General features: G+C 44.8%; 1 protein-coding gene across 1 annotated transcript; it reads right to left on the bottom strand.

Annotated features, from left to right (window-relative positions):
* Positions 1–8,469: 8,469 nt before the first annotated feature.
* On the bottom strand, positions 8,470–10,643 carry LOC146757571 (obscurin-like). Its single transcript, XM_085520755.1, has 3 exons — positions 10,381–10,643; positions 9,465–9,734; positions 8,470–8,828 (listed from the first exon to the last, which is right to left on the bottom strand). The coding sequence occupies exons 1-2, from the start codon at positions 10,628–10,630 to the stop codon at positions 9,562–9,564; spliced, it is 423 nt and encodes a 140-aa protein (XP_085376881.1). The 5' UTR covers positions 10,631–10,643; the 3' UTR covers positions 8,470–8,828; positions 9,465–9,561.
* Between the last annotated feature and the right edge of the window lie 5,965 nt (positions 10,644–16,608).

The following is a 16,608-nucleotide window of genomic DNA, read 5'->3' as shown; positions in this document are numbered from 1 at the left end:
CTGCTCCGCTCATTAGGAGCATCATGTTTTACTCCCCTTTCAGAGGAAGATATTTCTTCAAGGATAACATAATCCAGCTCAGCTACAGAACACCACATAGCAATAAATATCTAACATTTCCTGTAGGGAAAGAATCCTAAGCACAAGTTATTGTCTGAGTTTCAGCTGGGACTGAATTATCTTCTTCAGTGTCTGATATAATACTACGTTTTCATTCTAGAGAAACAATGGAGATAGCGCAGTGATGCTTACAGTTGCTGCCAGGCAGCGTTGTACAGAGCCACAGTCAATCTCAGCTGAGAGCCCAAGGAAGTGAGAAGGAACAGAACTAGGACAGCTGACTTAAACTGGCCAAAGGATATTCCATACTATATGACATATTGTGGAAGGAGTTTTGAAGGGGGTAGAACTTCATGTAAATCTCTTCCACTACTAGGAGGCTAACTGGACACTGATTGGTAGGTGGTGAGCAATTGCTTTTGCATTCATCGTAACTATTATCCTTTTCTCTATCTCAGTACATAATTCTATCTCAACCCATGAGTTCTACTTTGTGTTACTTCTCCCCCCTTCAGTTCTCTCCTGCAATCCACTGGAATGGAGTGGAGTACTGTAACTCTCTCTGCCAACAGAAAAATAAAAACACATTCATTATTATTTATGGAAGACTGACTGCAGTTCAGGCTCACTGGTTTGAGGTCTCTGGGCATAACCCTGACTGTGAACAGAAGCAATTGCTGAAACAGTCTGTCAAAAAAAGACTGGAGCTTCCTCTTCCAAAAGGCGGTCCTTAGAAACAATGCAATCAAACAGCTTCCCTGTAAGATAAGGTTATCTGAAAATGCATTTAGAGAGTATCAGAGAAAGATAAGTAAGAAAGACAGCACAGAAAGCAGAAACTATTTCTTACCTCTATGACTATAAATATTTCTTTGATGTCTCTCTTACGTGATCCAATGGGCAAACATGTTGATGACTTCAGTTCTTCATGGCATCAATTTCTGTTTTAGCATGAGGCAAGTCATCCTTAAGAGACCATAAAAGCAAGTGATGAAATCGCTAACTACTGTGACATACCAGGTACCACATCTGACTGCTGTGGAACAGAACAAGCACATATGGGACAGTACACAATTCAACATCAACTCAGCAATGACTGACATCACTCCCATAGAAATTCTGAAACAGAGCTGTGAAAAATGAAAAGTAAAACATTCAGCATTTTCATTGGCATTTTGGTAAAGTTGCTGTAATAATGTAACAATAATGTAATGTAATGTAATGATGTAATAACTTCCTCCATTTTAAAGCCAGAGAATACTGCCCTCTGAACAACCAGCAACAAGATTTGTGGTGCTCTGTTAAACTTTTTCCAGCTCTACAGCATCTTTCAAAAGGCAATGGGACCAGTAGGCTGCATTCGTATGTACCATCCCACCTGCCCCCGTGTTCTTGAGAACTCCACAACTCCAACAGAAGATATTCTCATATTTAAATGCCTTTTGGCTTACCCCTACAGTAACTTTCTCCATGATTTTTAGTGCAACTTTTTCACCAGACAGAAGATGGCGCCCGAGTTTTACCTTGGCAAAACCACCTACAAATCAAAACACAGATGCTTAAAGTTGAGTGTGAATTCTTCTCTAATATAATATTACAATTTCCAACTGGTTTAAAAAACGAATTTCAAATTTATACAAATGAAACCTGACTTAGAGAACTGACAAGAGCTGTTAATCTATTCTCAGATTAATTCTAGAGTGGTGAGACAGACTGTTAGGCGTGCTGTTTCTGTACAAAGATGACACTTACCCGTTCCAACTGTTTCATGGAATTCCTAGTACTTGAGAATTTCCTCGTAGTCACTGACAGACATCCTGAATGTGCAAGAACTGAAGATCCTCCAAGCACGTGCAATGAGGAAGTGCCAGCAGTGTTCACATCCTACTTAGGACATATTCTTAGAGGCAGAAGGGACACTCGTGGCAGATCCAGCAATGCTCATCTTCTCACCAACGTGCATCCCCCTCTCACCCAGCAACAACAAAACACAGTGCATGAAGCTGGCTTCACTTAGGTTAACAATATGGAACATCCCTCAGGGCTTTGTGCCACAGAGCAGTAGCAGGGCTGGACTACAGCTTGAGGAAGCAGTGGAAGCCTTTCCCTGTATGGTTACAGTGTCCCTGCACGCACCCCACAGCCAGAGCGTTGCAAGCTGAGCTGTCTTGCTGTTTCTTGTACTCATCCCAATCTCTGCGAATGAAAACTCAGAATTCAGTCAAGGCGTTGATTGAGCACGAGCGTGCCTTTATTCAATAGGAAAAAGGAGGGGGTGTGAGGTCTGGAGGAAAGATGGGACTCATTCTCTGTTGTCTGACGAGAGTGTCTCAGAAGTCGTGCTGTTGCCCGGAGCCTGGGACTCTTGGCCTGATTCTACCTCCCCCTCCAAGATGTTTGGCTTCTCCTCTGTAATGCTGACCTGAGCCTGCATGGTTGTGCTGCTGTCGGGGCACTCGTGCTGTGCTTGGGCTGGGCTGTCCTCGAAAGGCACTCGGTTCAGGCTGGTGCCTGAGGAGTCTGGCAGGCTCAGGTCAGCAGCTTCAACAGGTATGGGATGAACGAGAGCTTCAACGATGATGGCATTCTTCTCTTTATAACTGATGTTATACGGAAGGCTTTCATCTGAACTGCAGCATCCTGTGCTTAGTAACAGTTCTTCATTGATGGAATCACAGGATGCTGCATCGTAACATGCCTGGCGTCCTGGAGATATACAAGGGCTCGGGTCACCTAGGAAGGAGTAGACGCACAGCAGTTAGTGTCAAAGTTTCACAAGATGAATCTTGAAACAGGTTCTTGACATTTGGCTATGCAGTGATGGTGGGCAGAAGCAAATAGGCTTCTAGCAACAGTGTCACTGTCTTGAAAGTGATCCTCGTGCAGGTCCAGCTCTTGTGTTGACAAGAGACTCATTTGGGAAAGACAGGGGTCAACTGAAGATGTCAGGCACAGGCTTGAATGCCAGAAGGATGTACAAGCCCACTGAAAGCATGAATTCTACCTGTGTTGCTGACAAGCAGTGTTTTGAAAGCTGGATTTGCATGCTTACCTGCCAGGACCAAGACTTCAGCTTCAGAGGGCTCCCTGGCACTGCTCTGCAGTTGGCGTTTGGCCACAGGGGATGGTTTGCCCAGGCAGAAGCAGGAACGCCAACTGCAAGCTGCTGACTCTGCCCTCTTACTGGGAGAACTCATTCTGCAGAGAAAACAGAGCATGCTGTCAGTCGTGGTGCAGGGTGAGGGAAGAGCTGCACCGAACCCTTGCCAATAGTTGCCTGTTCCTGGCAATGCCTGGTTTCTGCTGAAACACAGCTTAGAAAAGCGCTCTGTTTCAAACAGCAGAGGATGCTTCCATTCCTACAGCTCAGCCCTCAAGTCCTGTTGGCTAAATACCTCTCAACGATGTCAAGCAGGGACATGGATCCCGAGAATGTTGGAGGCTCAGGCTGCTTCGCTCTCCTGGGGCAGGCCTTCAACAGGGAACGAAGGCAGGAGATGAACTTGCCCCGTTTCTTTGGCTCTGCGCAACAAAAGAAAAAAACAAGTTCATTTCAGCCCTGGCTCGGTTGGACGAGGCCGAGTGCAACACATTCAACAGAACACGTAACAACAGAAAGCATGTTCCCAACAAAGACACGCAAGAACGGATTTTCCCCATCCCTGGAGGTGCCCAAGGAGCTTAATGCAGTTCTCTTTCTAAGCTTGCTCAACTCGGGCATTAATGAACCCCCTGAAAGCCACGTTCAGACCCCATTTTACTAACCCGCATTGTCAAATGTAAAATACGCACCTGGCTTTGGCAACGAATGTAGGATGGACTCGGGCAGTTTTCCCCTGATGAGTTCCACGCACTCACCAGGGAAAAAACCAACCTGTAATAAGAACAAAAAGACAGGTGGGCATTAGCCCAAGCCCAGAGCCAAAGGGAAGGTCCTCTGACACCGACACAGGGCAACTGTTTGCATCCAGAAGCCATCCTGTGCAGGCAGAGCAGCTCCAACCGGAGATTCCCGACTCTACTGAAGCTGTGCTCTCTAGTCAAAAATGTGTGCCTACCTCAAAGCCACGCTTGCCTCTCCACCAGGGGCTCATCTCCTTTGGTGGCATATCAACAATGCACACGATGTCTCCAACCTGCAAAAGATTGAAACATCAATCCCAGCTTCAGCACAGCTAAAACAAAAGCCTTCTTCTACGACACAAAATATGAGAGTATTCCCGAGGCGTTCACACTCTATACTAATTCTGTGCACAACAACAAGGAACGCCTGGAACTGCTTACCTCCAGAGAGAGCTCATCCGGCCCCTGGGCGACGTGGCTCCTAATAACATGGGCTGCCGCAATCGCTGGTACGTTTAAAGATGACATAGCACGCACCAGCTGCGGCTCCCGCATGTTATCAGCCTGCAAAACAGAGCACAGGCCGTGGTCAGGAGATGAGGACAAACCAGGAGGATTTCAAGGTGAGGAGCACATCTGCAAAGAAAGCTGCAGCAAATGCGCTCCGTCCTTATCAGGAGCACTTCAGAAGGAGCTGCACGTCTCATCACAGTTATTTCCCTTTCTGGCGTGCATTGCCAGGCCATGCAAAGATGCATCTCTCTCTACTCAGACTAATCAGCAATGGCACTGGCACAGACAAGTGGCCAGGCCCTTTTTGGCCCATTCTTTCCTGCAGGAGAGTACACCTGCAGCTCCTTCTAATGGCTCAACACAGGGAAAAAAGACCGGCCAGAGCTTCATACTGTACCTCCGTCGCCGCCAACTCAGGCTCACGGCTGATCCCACTGCACGCAGCACCCATCACAGCAAGTGTGAACAGCTGGAACAGAGCAGAAACACACTTCTGTTTTCTCTATTCACACAGCACAGTATGGACAGACTTCTTCAGAGCTACCCGCGCATACCCTGCGGCAAAACCATGCGGGGGGACAAAACATGGCACGTACCTGGCAGTGAGATCACCTCAAGCTATCTGCAGCAGTTCCTTGTCGCTTTGCTCGGATGAAATGAGAGCAAAAGCTGCACCGAGGCAGTGGGCGGAGGGTGAGGAGAGGAGAGAGAAAGAGCAGGTCAGTGAGCAGGGCTAAGACATCCATGGAATAACACACACAGCACAACTGTCCCACCCACTTGCTGCAAGACATGCTGAGTCTCAGGCTACGTGATGCCTGTCCGCCCAGCAACTTTACAATGCTTCCACTACTGAGCAAAGACAATGGAAGAAGCACGGGACAGGTGCCAACTTTACTGATACCCCCTTTGGAACGTGTGTACCGGGGAAAATTACGTCTGATGGTCAAGAGTAAGCAATACGGTGCTGTGAGCTCAAACAGCCAGCAGTTCTCAACACCTCACTGCCCACCCATCCATCCCACGTCAGCTCAGCTTACCTACAAGCTGCTGCACACGACGGTGAGAAGAAAAAGCACTAAAGATACTAACTAAAGCCACTAACTAAAGGCACTAACTAACTAACGGCACTAACTAACTAAAGGCACTAACTAACAACAGTAACTAACTAACTAACGGCACTAACAAACAACAGTAACTAACTAACAACAGTAACTAACTAACAACAGTAACTAACTAACAACGCTAACTAACAACACTAACTAACTAACAAAACTAACTAACTAACAAAACTAACTAACTAATGGCACAAAAGGCACAAGAACAACAAGACAACCAACCACTCCGACCACTAGCTCACCCACAAAGGAACACAGAACGCACCGCTCCTCCCCTCATTCCAGCCGCTTATGACATCACCAACGGCCAACAGCCTGGTCCACCATGACCCCCCACAAGGCGGGGAGCCAAGACCACGTGGTCATGTCTGATTCCAACACGGCACCACAACATTCCAGGACTCAGTGTGGGCTTGGAATTCTATCCTGGTGTGGCAGCGCAATGGGAGGTGTTAGGGCACAGCTGAAGAGCTGACAGACAACGGACGTTTCCAAAGGAGGGTGCCAGATTAACTCTCAGCATTCTCTTGCGGGGCTCTTAGGAATGCTTCAAACCCATTTTCACTGCCTAGCTCATTTCTAGAAAGTCCAGTTGAGAAATGCTCACTTTGTCTGGGGAACGCCTCTATGCATCATGAATGAAAAATAAAATAAAATGGGCACGCGACCCTATGAAACTTACCTCTCTGCTCTTGCTGTCAGCCAGACACCTCAGATGAGCATGACGTGTCCCTGCTCCTGAACGAAGATTCACCCAAGTCTGTGTTCCTCTCTGCTCCATCTCTGGGTCTAAAAGAAACACAGACAGAGATGATTACAAGATCCTTTGTGCAGACGAAAGACAAGGGTGCACATGAATTCTGTTTAGCAAGAAATACTACATTCCCAATGGTAGTACTTGAATCCTCCTTTGGGGCTGGAGCTCAACAGGTCACACATCAGAAATAACACAAAGTGCATCTGGAAGACGTGTCTCAAAGCCCAGAAAATCCAACACGGGAGGGGGCTGGACAGTGGACCACAAGTGTCCATTTCCATTGCAGCTCCCTGTAGAGAACAGCACCAATCAGCAGGCGTGAATCAGTTCATTCACAAGCTGCACAATGACTCTGTTCTTTACATGATAAAGAAACACACAGAGATTCCTGACCAAAAAGTTGGGAGTTAGTAACGACCAAAGAGGTTCCTGTTCCTACGCCTCATCCTCTCACCCCAACTCCTGGGTGATGCCCACAGGCTTCAAGTCAGCTCTCAAATCCATTGAACTCCAGTCACAGAACTCCATCAAAAAGGATGTCACACATGTGACACTTACATACATTTTGCATCAGAAACAGTGACGCCAGCAGGAGCAGAGAGGTGACTGTCCCCCTGTACTCAGCACTCGTGAGGCCACAACTCGAATTCTGTGTCCAGTTTGTGGCCCCTCACTGAGAAAAAGACACCGAGGCATTGGAACGTGTTCAAAGAAGGGCAACAAAGCTGGTGAGGGGTCTGGAGCACAATGGGGCCATATGAGGAGAGGCTGCAGGAGATGGGAATGTCCAGCCTGGAGAAGAGGTGGCTCAGGGGAAACCTCATTGCTCTCTATAACTTCCTGAAGGGAGGTTGCAGTGAGCTGGGGGTCGGCCTCTTCTCTCGTGTCATTACTGATAGAACTAGAGGGAACGTTTTCAAGCTGCGGCAGGAGAGGTTCAGGCTGAACATTAGGAAATATTACTTCTCAGAAAGAGTGGCCAGGCACTGGAATGGACTGCCCAGGGAGGTGGTGGAGTCACCCACCCTGGGGGTGTTCAAGGAACGTCTGCAGAAATCCCTGCTGAAATCCTGACCTCTGCCACAGGTGGCTGAGTGACACAAAAGCTGTGTCCTTGGTTCCCGGCCTTACCTTCTCATGCTGTTCATCTTGCTCTGCAGCTCCTGTTCTGAATAGTCTTCTTATATTCCCATGTGATGTACCCTGAAATACATCATTTAGTGAGTCTGAACAAAACATAAGACATTAATTGGAACTGTGAAGAAATGTTTTTTGCACTTTACTTGGAGGATGTTACATGCTATACCTTCTTTTCTCAATTGTAACACATGATTTTTTATAAAAAGAAACATAGCAAGTCAGCTCTTCAGTGTGCATATTGATGAAACTTGGTGAAATACAACTTTAGAAAAAGGTAATTTGAAAATTTAAATATTCTTATCAGAATCTCTGCTATTAGTTACCGTTCCAATGTTCTGATTTGATGATGATTCTCTCAGAGCTGTTTTGTCACTCGCCACCTCAAATGCACTTCAAGTGCTTTAGGAGCATCACTGGAATTTTGAATAAACTCGATATATTTTAGGAAAGCTGCTACAGATGCACGACTGCAGTACTTTGGAAAAATATAATCTTGATTGAACGCTGAACAGTGTTATTTAATTATAATCCAGGTAATTAAATTAATTAAACCAAGGGAATCACCTCCCAGTCAGTCAGCTCCCACCAGGGAAATCGCTTCCCTGCCAAGCAGATGCAACCAACACAAGCTGCTACATCACTCTAGGGGCCCACTGAGTCTTCCCAAGGGGTCTCCGAAGGCTTCCCTGTTGACTTCTGGGAACCTGGAAACACTCACATGGAAACCAGTGCCCCCTAATGTGCCCCAGAGGTTTCTCAGGGCCCTGCAATTAGCTCTACAGACATCCAGACATGCCCCAGAGCAAGTATGTGTGCTGTAGGGAGCCCAAGAGACATTCCAGAGTATGCTAGTACTCCTCAGTGCGCTCAAGGGTTCTTCACCTGTCTCTAAATATGCCATACTTGACTTTGTTTTCTCTTCTGGAGCTTAGTTCTCAGCTTTGCTTTCTCATGCCATTTATCATTCAGTTTAGAGATTATTTTAACTAAAATATTTTAATCCACCATATTTTCTGAAAACTAAGAATTGATCCCGCTCAAGGAAACAGAAGAGAAAAACATCACCCACAGGCTGCAGATATTTACCTCGACTTCTCTACATGCCTTCCCCAGTGTGCTTTTCAACTCACCTTGCACAGTGACCCTGGCTTTTGTTTCAGAGTCCTCTGTCTCACAGGTGTACTCCCCGCTGTCCTTGGCGGTAGAGTCATGGATGATCAGAATGGCCCCAGTTCCCTCCTGCTGCAAGTCGTACTTCTGACTTTTTCTGATTGCTTTGCCATCCTTGTACCACCTGATGTTCACATCTGGTTTCGACAGCTCACGGCTCAGGCTGATGTCCTGCCCTGCTGCTGCTGTCTTATCCTCCAGCTGTTTTGTTACCTCAGTAGGTTTTTCTGAAAGAAAACACTGCTTTTTGAGTAACATACACTTAGGGTAGGATGCCTCTCTCAAAATACACGCATCTACATGCTGGAGATAAGTTAGAGAGGCACTTGCAACAGAGGCCATCCTACAGCCAGCAGTAATCTGTAAAGTACAGACAATAGAATTCCAGGCACCATTAATTCTCTCTTAAATCTACCCCATTGAGGATGATGAACCATGTCTGAAAACTGCCTCTTCCTTCTCTCCACTGATTACACTGGGAGCTTCAGATGATGCTCTCAGATGCACATGTTCTAGATAGGAATTTGTTGTACAGCTAGATGATGTGAAGGCCATCCCTTCAGCTTATACTTAGAGGATATGGCTCCCACAGTTCCCTCAACAGATCATTCCTGATTTACTGTTAATGGAACAAGCTGTAGTGAGATGCCCATTTCCAACACTACCCCAGTGCTTTGGGTAGTTCTCACATTTGTGTCAAATGGTTCCTCCTTTTACTTATTTTTAAGAGAAATTCTCAGTGCTTCAAGGTTCAAGTAGAAGGTTGCTATTCACTTTAACCATATTATGAGTTAGCTCTCATGACAATCTTATCAGAAGACAGTTGAAGGAATCAGACCCCAGAATCTCTCCCATCTCATTACCTTTCACAGACAGAGAGGCTTTGGAGGTTAGACCACGGGCAACAAAAACGACTTCCCCAGAGTCAGTAGGAGTCACACTTTTGATAAGGAGAGTCTCTTACCAACCCACGTTAGAAGCTTTAAATCGCCCACCACTTTCCACTCTGCTTCCATTCAGTGTCCACTTGAACTCATCAATGCTTTCATGGGACAGAATGCATTCAAAAGTGCCATCTTCTACCTCCTGGATTTCATTGTTTTTCAGCCATTTGCTAATGCCAATATTCAGCTCTGGAAGATAAGAGATAGGTTAGTATGAGGTTTAGATGGAGAAAAGGCATTTGTGACTGACATGAGTAGCATTACTGGTGTTTGAACTCAGGATTTGCAGATCATGGCTGCGTTCCTCACTGATGTATTCTCTAAGACATTCTCCTCTCAGAATTACCAGAAAGCTATAAAAAAAAAAAGAGACGTGAATCTCTTGTCTTTGCTCTGGAAGAATTACAAGGAGAGCAGCTCAGTCCATGGAGCACAATGAAGATTCAATGAGCTACAGAGGGAAAAACCTAACAGAGAGGACAACTCTAGGATGCTGCGTGAGAAAAAGGGTTTTGCCTACGACAAGACATTAAATGTTTCTATTAGCTAATTTGTTACCATCCTACCCCTACTGGTGTTCAAACCATTTCTCCATTTTAGGGATGTTTAGAAAGGAAACATTTCCAGGACATTCTTGACGTGTTTTGTGATTTTCATGGCAAAAGGAGATACATTTACTTCAAAAGCAATGGGAATTTTCCAGACATCACTGCGCTAAATTGCAGAAATACAGTTCTATTGTAGAAACTATTAAGGCTCGTGGGGGAATAGGTGTAAGACATAGTGACCACACTGAATGTGCTTTTAGCACTCCTTCACTTTCCACAGTACTTACCCTGAACGCCGACATTTGACTTGGCAACATCAGTGCCAATATCACAGGTATATAAACCTGCATCTGACTTCTCGAGGTCATGGAGAAGGAGACATAGGGTCTTCCCAGACTGTAGCAGCTCAAACTTGTTGCCAGAAGTGAGCACAACACCGTCCTTTTTCCACACTGGTTTGACCTTCTCTTTAGAGACTTCGCATTCCAATTTAATCACACCCCACTCCTCAACAAAAGCATCATTCAAACACTTCATGAAGACAGCAGGCTTCACTGCAATTAAACAGGCAAAACAGAACAACGTGATACAGAAGTTGAGACATTTCCATTTGTGTTCAGATTTTTAAAGAGGTATCAATAAATCTTTACCATTACTGACGACACCAATATAGAACCTAAAGTGGTTTCATGTCTGTTGACTGAATACGCTTTATGGAATTCTCAAGTATTCAGTAGGAGAATACAGGGAACAGGAGGGACAGCCTGCATTGCCGTGGGTGGGACTGATATATGAAAAAATTGGGATGTAGCTCTTCTAAAGCTGGAGAGCTGGCATTGCCCTCACGTGGAGCACAGCTCATACAGCAGGCCACAGTATTAAGAGGATAAGCTGCTGAACACTTTTGATTTTCCTCTTTATTGACTCCTTTTATCTATCTTCTATTTCACACATCAGAGGTTTACACTGAGGAAAAAAGATCCACCAAATGCAAAAGAAAGGAGAAAGAGGAAATCCTTCAAACTCTGAGCGCGTAGAGTAAAAGAGCTTAATTACTGGGGAGAGCAGATTAGAATCACAGTATCCTTAGAATTGGAAGAGACCCTTAAAGGCCATCTAGCCCAGCTCCCCTGCAATAAACAGGGACATTCACAGCTAGATCGGGTTGCTCACAGCCTGGTCATTAGTCATTCCAGAGGCAAAACACACACTGAATGATCTCTCCCTGCAGACATAAATCCTTGGAGACAACAGCATCGACACTGCATGGCACTGAAGCAGTAAAAAAATTTGCTCCTGTAACTCTCCTTGTGTTAAGCAAAATGATGATAAAAAGCAATTGAATGCTTTGGCAGGACACCAAAACCATCCTCCTTCATTGATATCTGCTGCAATGGAACCTTCCACTGGAAGAAAGCCCCTGATGACTTGTCACCCCAGAGAGGTGAGCTTTAGAAGCAGGACTGCTGCACAATAGAATGAACTGGAGCTCCTTAGCATCTCTTACATCCAGGAGGGCTGTGATCAGACCCAACTCTCACCTTCAGGCGCGCGCTTTCTGACACCTTGTCTGACTTCACTGTCACTGGGCCAGCATCCTCAGGCTTAACCTGCTTCACTGTCAGTGTGCAGCAGTTGCCAACGTTCTTGATGTCATTGTAATTGTTGGTGTAAAGGAGGTTGCCATTCAGAAACCATTCCACGTCCTCGTCATCATGGGACAGCTCGCAGGAGAAGACAGCAGAGCTCTCTTCTTCAATTTCCACATCCTGCAGGTGCTTCCTTACTTCTACATTGTGGGCTGTAGGGAAACAAGGTGAACTGTTACCACTGTTACTATAAAGCATACTGGGATGTGGTAGAATGGCTGGACTAGATAATCTTTGTGTAATCTTCTCAGTGAAGTTTATACATTTGCAAAGTTAGCAGGAGAGAACGGCATAAATCAACCTCAAGAAGAGAAATCTGAGGTGAAATAGGACATGGAAGAGGCCACCCTCCCTGCTCATACCTTCAGCTGTCAGCGTGGCCTCAGTCTCTGCAATTCCCGCCTTGCACTTGTACACACCAGCATCATCGGGCTTCAGCTTCAGAATCTGGAGCTCTGCTGAATGCTTATCCCTCTTGATCTTGTACTTCTCAGAGGGCTCGATGGGTGTGTGGCCCTTGAACCATTTCACAACCTTTGGAGAAGGCCTGAAGTCACAGGACAGGATGACAGAATGACGTTCCAAAGCTGTCTTGTCCTCCAACTTCCTGGTGATTTGTATATGGTAATCTGAAAAGCAGGGGTGGAAGAGAAGAAAGGATGAGGACAATTGGAAGAAGAGGAAAGTCTCTTGCGTGTATTCCATTCCAATTAATTTCATGTTCACAATGGTTCTTTGAACAACTCTAAAGATAAAACAAATGATTGTCTATAGGGAAGGCCATTGATTACATTTCTATAAAGTAATACTGTATAGTATCTACCAAATGCAAGCTCCAGCTCTTGCTCTGTGCTTATTAAATTGCTCCCAGTTGAGGCTTTTATTCAAATAAGAGTGACTTGAAAATATAATAAGTACTTTAGGATGTGAATGGAGACTCTTACACTGGGGACAACAGGAGATAAAAAGCCTGCAAATTTCTTTCAGATAAAATCAATGACAAACTGCATCAAATTTAGGTGCTACCAAACTTAAACTTGTCTACTTCAGAAATACAATTAATTTCACCTGATTTAACTTCTTTGGTATAGCCAAGGACAAATCCTCAGCTCTGTAGATCTGAATAGTAAGCACATCACAACTATTCATACAGATCTTTTACTGAGACGCAGCTGTCTCATTTAGTGTCCAATGACTTTGAACTGGAAATGGAGCAGAACCTCCAGACACACACACAATATTTCAAAGACCCCAGTGAAGGAAGACTGTACGTTAATTAATTCTTCATCTTCATGATGTAAACCAAGCCAGGATATGTTACCTCTAACAAGCAGATTGGCTGTGGATTTGGATCTGCCAATTGAGAACTGAATGGTGCCTGTCATATCAGTGGTGGTTTTCAGTATGGTCAGCCGGTGGATGGTGCCTTCTTGCTGCATAATCAAGTTTCCGCCAGCCTGTAAGACTTCCCACGTAGATACCACCTGCGAGGTTTCACAGAAGGAATGGATACCTCGCATTCAAATTTGGCTTCTTCAGGCTCAGTCACATCCTCATCACACAGCTCCTTTACTAGATTAATGGATTGCTCTTTAAGAAAGATGGAACAAGAGAAAGCAGAGATTTAGAAGGAATGTAAAAAACCCTTACATTATCACCCTACTTACTCATGTCAGCATTACTGCACATGAACACTACACCTATCACCTCAAAATGCCTTAAAACATCATTAAAAAATACTAGAAAGAAAGGAATGTTGTTAAGAAGTCAGACAATATGACTGACAACCTGAAGAGAGCCCAGATCTTCTGATTCCCAGTCCAACATCCAAATCAAACCATGACCTTCCCACCCCGATATCAAACTCCTCGCATTACAAAATGGAAAAGAGGTTCAATGAAACACGGACATTGATAATTACTTTGGTTAAATACAGCAACTTAGCTCTGAACAAGTTTTCTCCTAGTAAAGGTCCCTGTAGCTCAAATGTAATGACTCTACTTAGGAGAAATTCATTTTCCAGGAAGTTCTTGCCCTTATAATGGTAACAGTGGCAAAGCTGGGGACTGAACTCTTGAGTAGTGTGCTAACTCAAATGTCTCCCTTTTCTTTATCGCACTTAACATCATATATATACCCTAACATTGTATATATTAAAAAAAGAACCCTGTGCTCTTTTCAAACAGACAGAAAAAATGAAGAAAAAGTCAAGCTATGTTTTTTATCCCTCAACGTTCAAACACAAATCTCAAGTCTAGAGGTAGAAAATCAACCTCCTAAGAAAATAATCTGTTTTACTTAGCAAAAGTAAATCCCAAAAGACAAGGTGGATACTTTGTGGGCAGAAAGGTAGGTAGGTAGGAGTTTTTATTTCTGTGAAAGGTCCTGGTGGTGTTTAACTTCTTAGACATTAAAGCAAAGGATGTTAGCTGGTTTATAATATAAGATAATTTAAGCAAAATCGTCATCAGAAGCATAATTACCTTTAACTGTAAGATGGGCACGAGATTCTGCCTTTTCTGATACAGATTTTATTTCTGCTGCATCCTTAACTTGGACACGTGTGTAAGTCAGAGAGCAGGTCTTTCCTGAAGCAGAGAACCACAGAGTCACTAAGGCTGGAAAAGACCACTAAGCTCATCTAGTCCAACCGCCAACTCATCCCTACCAAACTGTGCTCTTGAGAGCAAACCCACAACTACACTTGGCTTCCTTGAGCAAAGAGCTCTGAGGCACATGGCCAGGCTGAGCATCATCCATCTGGTTTCACAGCATCACTGCCTGTTCTCTCATGTCAATGAAACCACCCATTCCACCCCAACCACATCCCACCAAAGCTGCTTAGTGCTCCCAAAGCGAATGCTCACCAGTTGATTCCAACTTGAAGGTCATCTTCTGGCCAGCAGCCTCGCAGATGTATTCTCCAGCATCTTTCTTCTCCAGCTGCTCCACAACCAGACGCCATGTTTTGCCCACAGATTCCATTCTGAACTTTCTGGAGGAGGCAAGCAGTCTTCCATCCTTGTACCATTTTACTTCGGTTGGATCCTGTGCTACTTCACAGCTGAGGGAGGCACTTGCTGCCAGGGCAGCACTCACCTCTTTCTGCACCTTCTCCTGGTTTATAAACACAGGTTTTGGCTCTGAGGGAAGAAAAGAAAAAGTATTGACTGAGGGACTGAAATGAGACCATCTTGCAGGTTTGTATGTACAGGTTGGAACAGGTTTAGGTTACCACTTGTGCCCAAACTAATAGCCTTCACTAGAGAATATCAGCTCTTCTGTTGAAACAAAGTGTCAAATCTAGGCAAGAAAGAACCCAGGAACTGAAGGAACCAAGAGGGTCCTTGAACACCAGTCCCATGGTTGCAAGTCACTATGCAAACATACTGAACCCAAAAGAACATCTGTCCTGCAGGCAACCAAAACCTGAGTTCCTTTTACTTAAGACCCACTGTGAAACATCAAAACACATAAACATGTGATAGTCAAACCACTGGCTGCCTTTTCATGACCCAGAACAGTACTCCTGGCTTCCTGAACAGACTCCTCATGGCCTCTACCATTGCCACAACTGTGACTGTCAAAGGCACAAAGGAAATATGCTCACCAACGCAGTCCTTTCTTCTTTGTGTGTGATTTGCAGCTATCTATTTTACTTTGAGCTCTGGGAATAGTCAGCTCTACCAGGTCTCTCACTGTGAGGAGCAGACTCACCTATCCAGATGCAGCCTCCAACATAAAGGCATAGTAAAAAGGCAGTGTACTACTAGGAGAAGTTCCTGCTTCTCCTGCCATGAAAGGCTGCATGCACAACATGCACTCCAGCCTCACTGCACATACTTATCTTAGTCAAATGTTTCGGTGAACAGGAATTACAGTTTGGGACCTCAGGCACAGGAGAGATTTGAATAATATCTTGAATATTGCTTCCATTGTACATATATCAGTAGTTATTATTCTACAGACAGACTGAAACAGCACTTTGTGCGAGACTAAAACCAAATACTTTCTACAAACCCAGGCAATCAAGTCTAGGGAAAAAAACTCAGCACAGACTACTGCAACTGGATCACTGTATAATAGAAACTAGATTTTACTTTACTGTTCTCTGCTGTATTTCAGACAACACCTGTCTTACCTGTGACATGAATCTTGAAGGTGAGTTTCTGGCCAGCAGCCTCGCAGCTGTACTCCCCTGCATCTTTCTTCTCCACCTGGCTCAGCACCAGCCGACGCTGTTTGCCCTCTGACTCCACCTTGAACATCTTGCTCCAGGTGATCAGTTTCCCCTCCTTGTACCACTTCACCTCTGTCTTCTTCTGGGCCACCTCAAAAGCTCAGCTTGGCATTTTGAGTCAGTACAGCCTTCCCCTCCTCTTGTACCTTGTCCTTGTTTGTAAACACGTCTTCTTTCTCTGCAGGGACATCACAACAGCCACACCGTTTTGCTGTAGTCTGCTGCAGAGCTAACTCCAGTTCCCCATTTTCACTATACTTGCCCTTCACAGGGAGCATCGTGATGCCTCATTATGACAGGAAAACACTTTTCCCTCTATTTTGCCTTGGGAAATGATAGGCATATCATTTCATATCATTTCATATCATTTCATATCATTTCATATCATATCATATAATTTCATATCATTTCACATCATATCACAAAGCTAAAGATTTTGCAGTCTGATAGCAGATTTGGACATGAGATTTAGAACACCTGCATGCACTGCTGAACCTCCTCCCTTCTCTTTTTTTCTTCTCGTGTCTCTCTACATTTCCAGTAAATCAGAAGGGAACGGCCCTCTAGAACAGGTTGCCCAAGGAGACTGTGGATGCTCCATCCCTGCAGGCATTCAAGGCCAGGCT

The sequence above is a fragment of the Coturnix japonica genome, chromosome 20, assembly GCF_054131305.1.
Source record: "Coturnix japonica strain WE chromosome 20, WE-NBRP24, whole genome shotgun sequence".
Taxonomy (NCBI): Eukaryota; Metazoa; Chordata; class Aves; order Galliformes; family Phasianidae; genus Coturnix; species Coturnix japonica.
Note: the sequence above shows the minus strand (reverse complement) of the source record. Positions and strands in the feature narration are given on the sequence as shown.

What these genes read in the sequence shown, in the direction of transcription:
- LOC146757571 (XM_085520755.1), bottom strand. Translation starts at nt 10,630, where the DNA reads ATGAAGTGTTTGAATGATGCTTTTGTTGAGGAGTGGGGTGTGATTAAA. An exon ending in GTCAAATGTCGGCGTTCAGG is followed by an intron (nt 9,735 to 10,380) that starts GTAAGTACTGTG and finishes CTTATCTTCCAG; the next exon opens with AGCTGAATATTGGCATTAGC.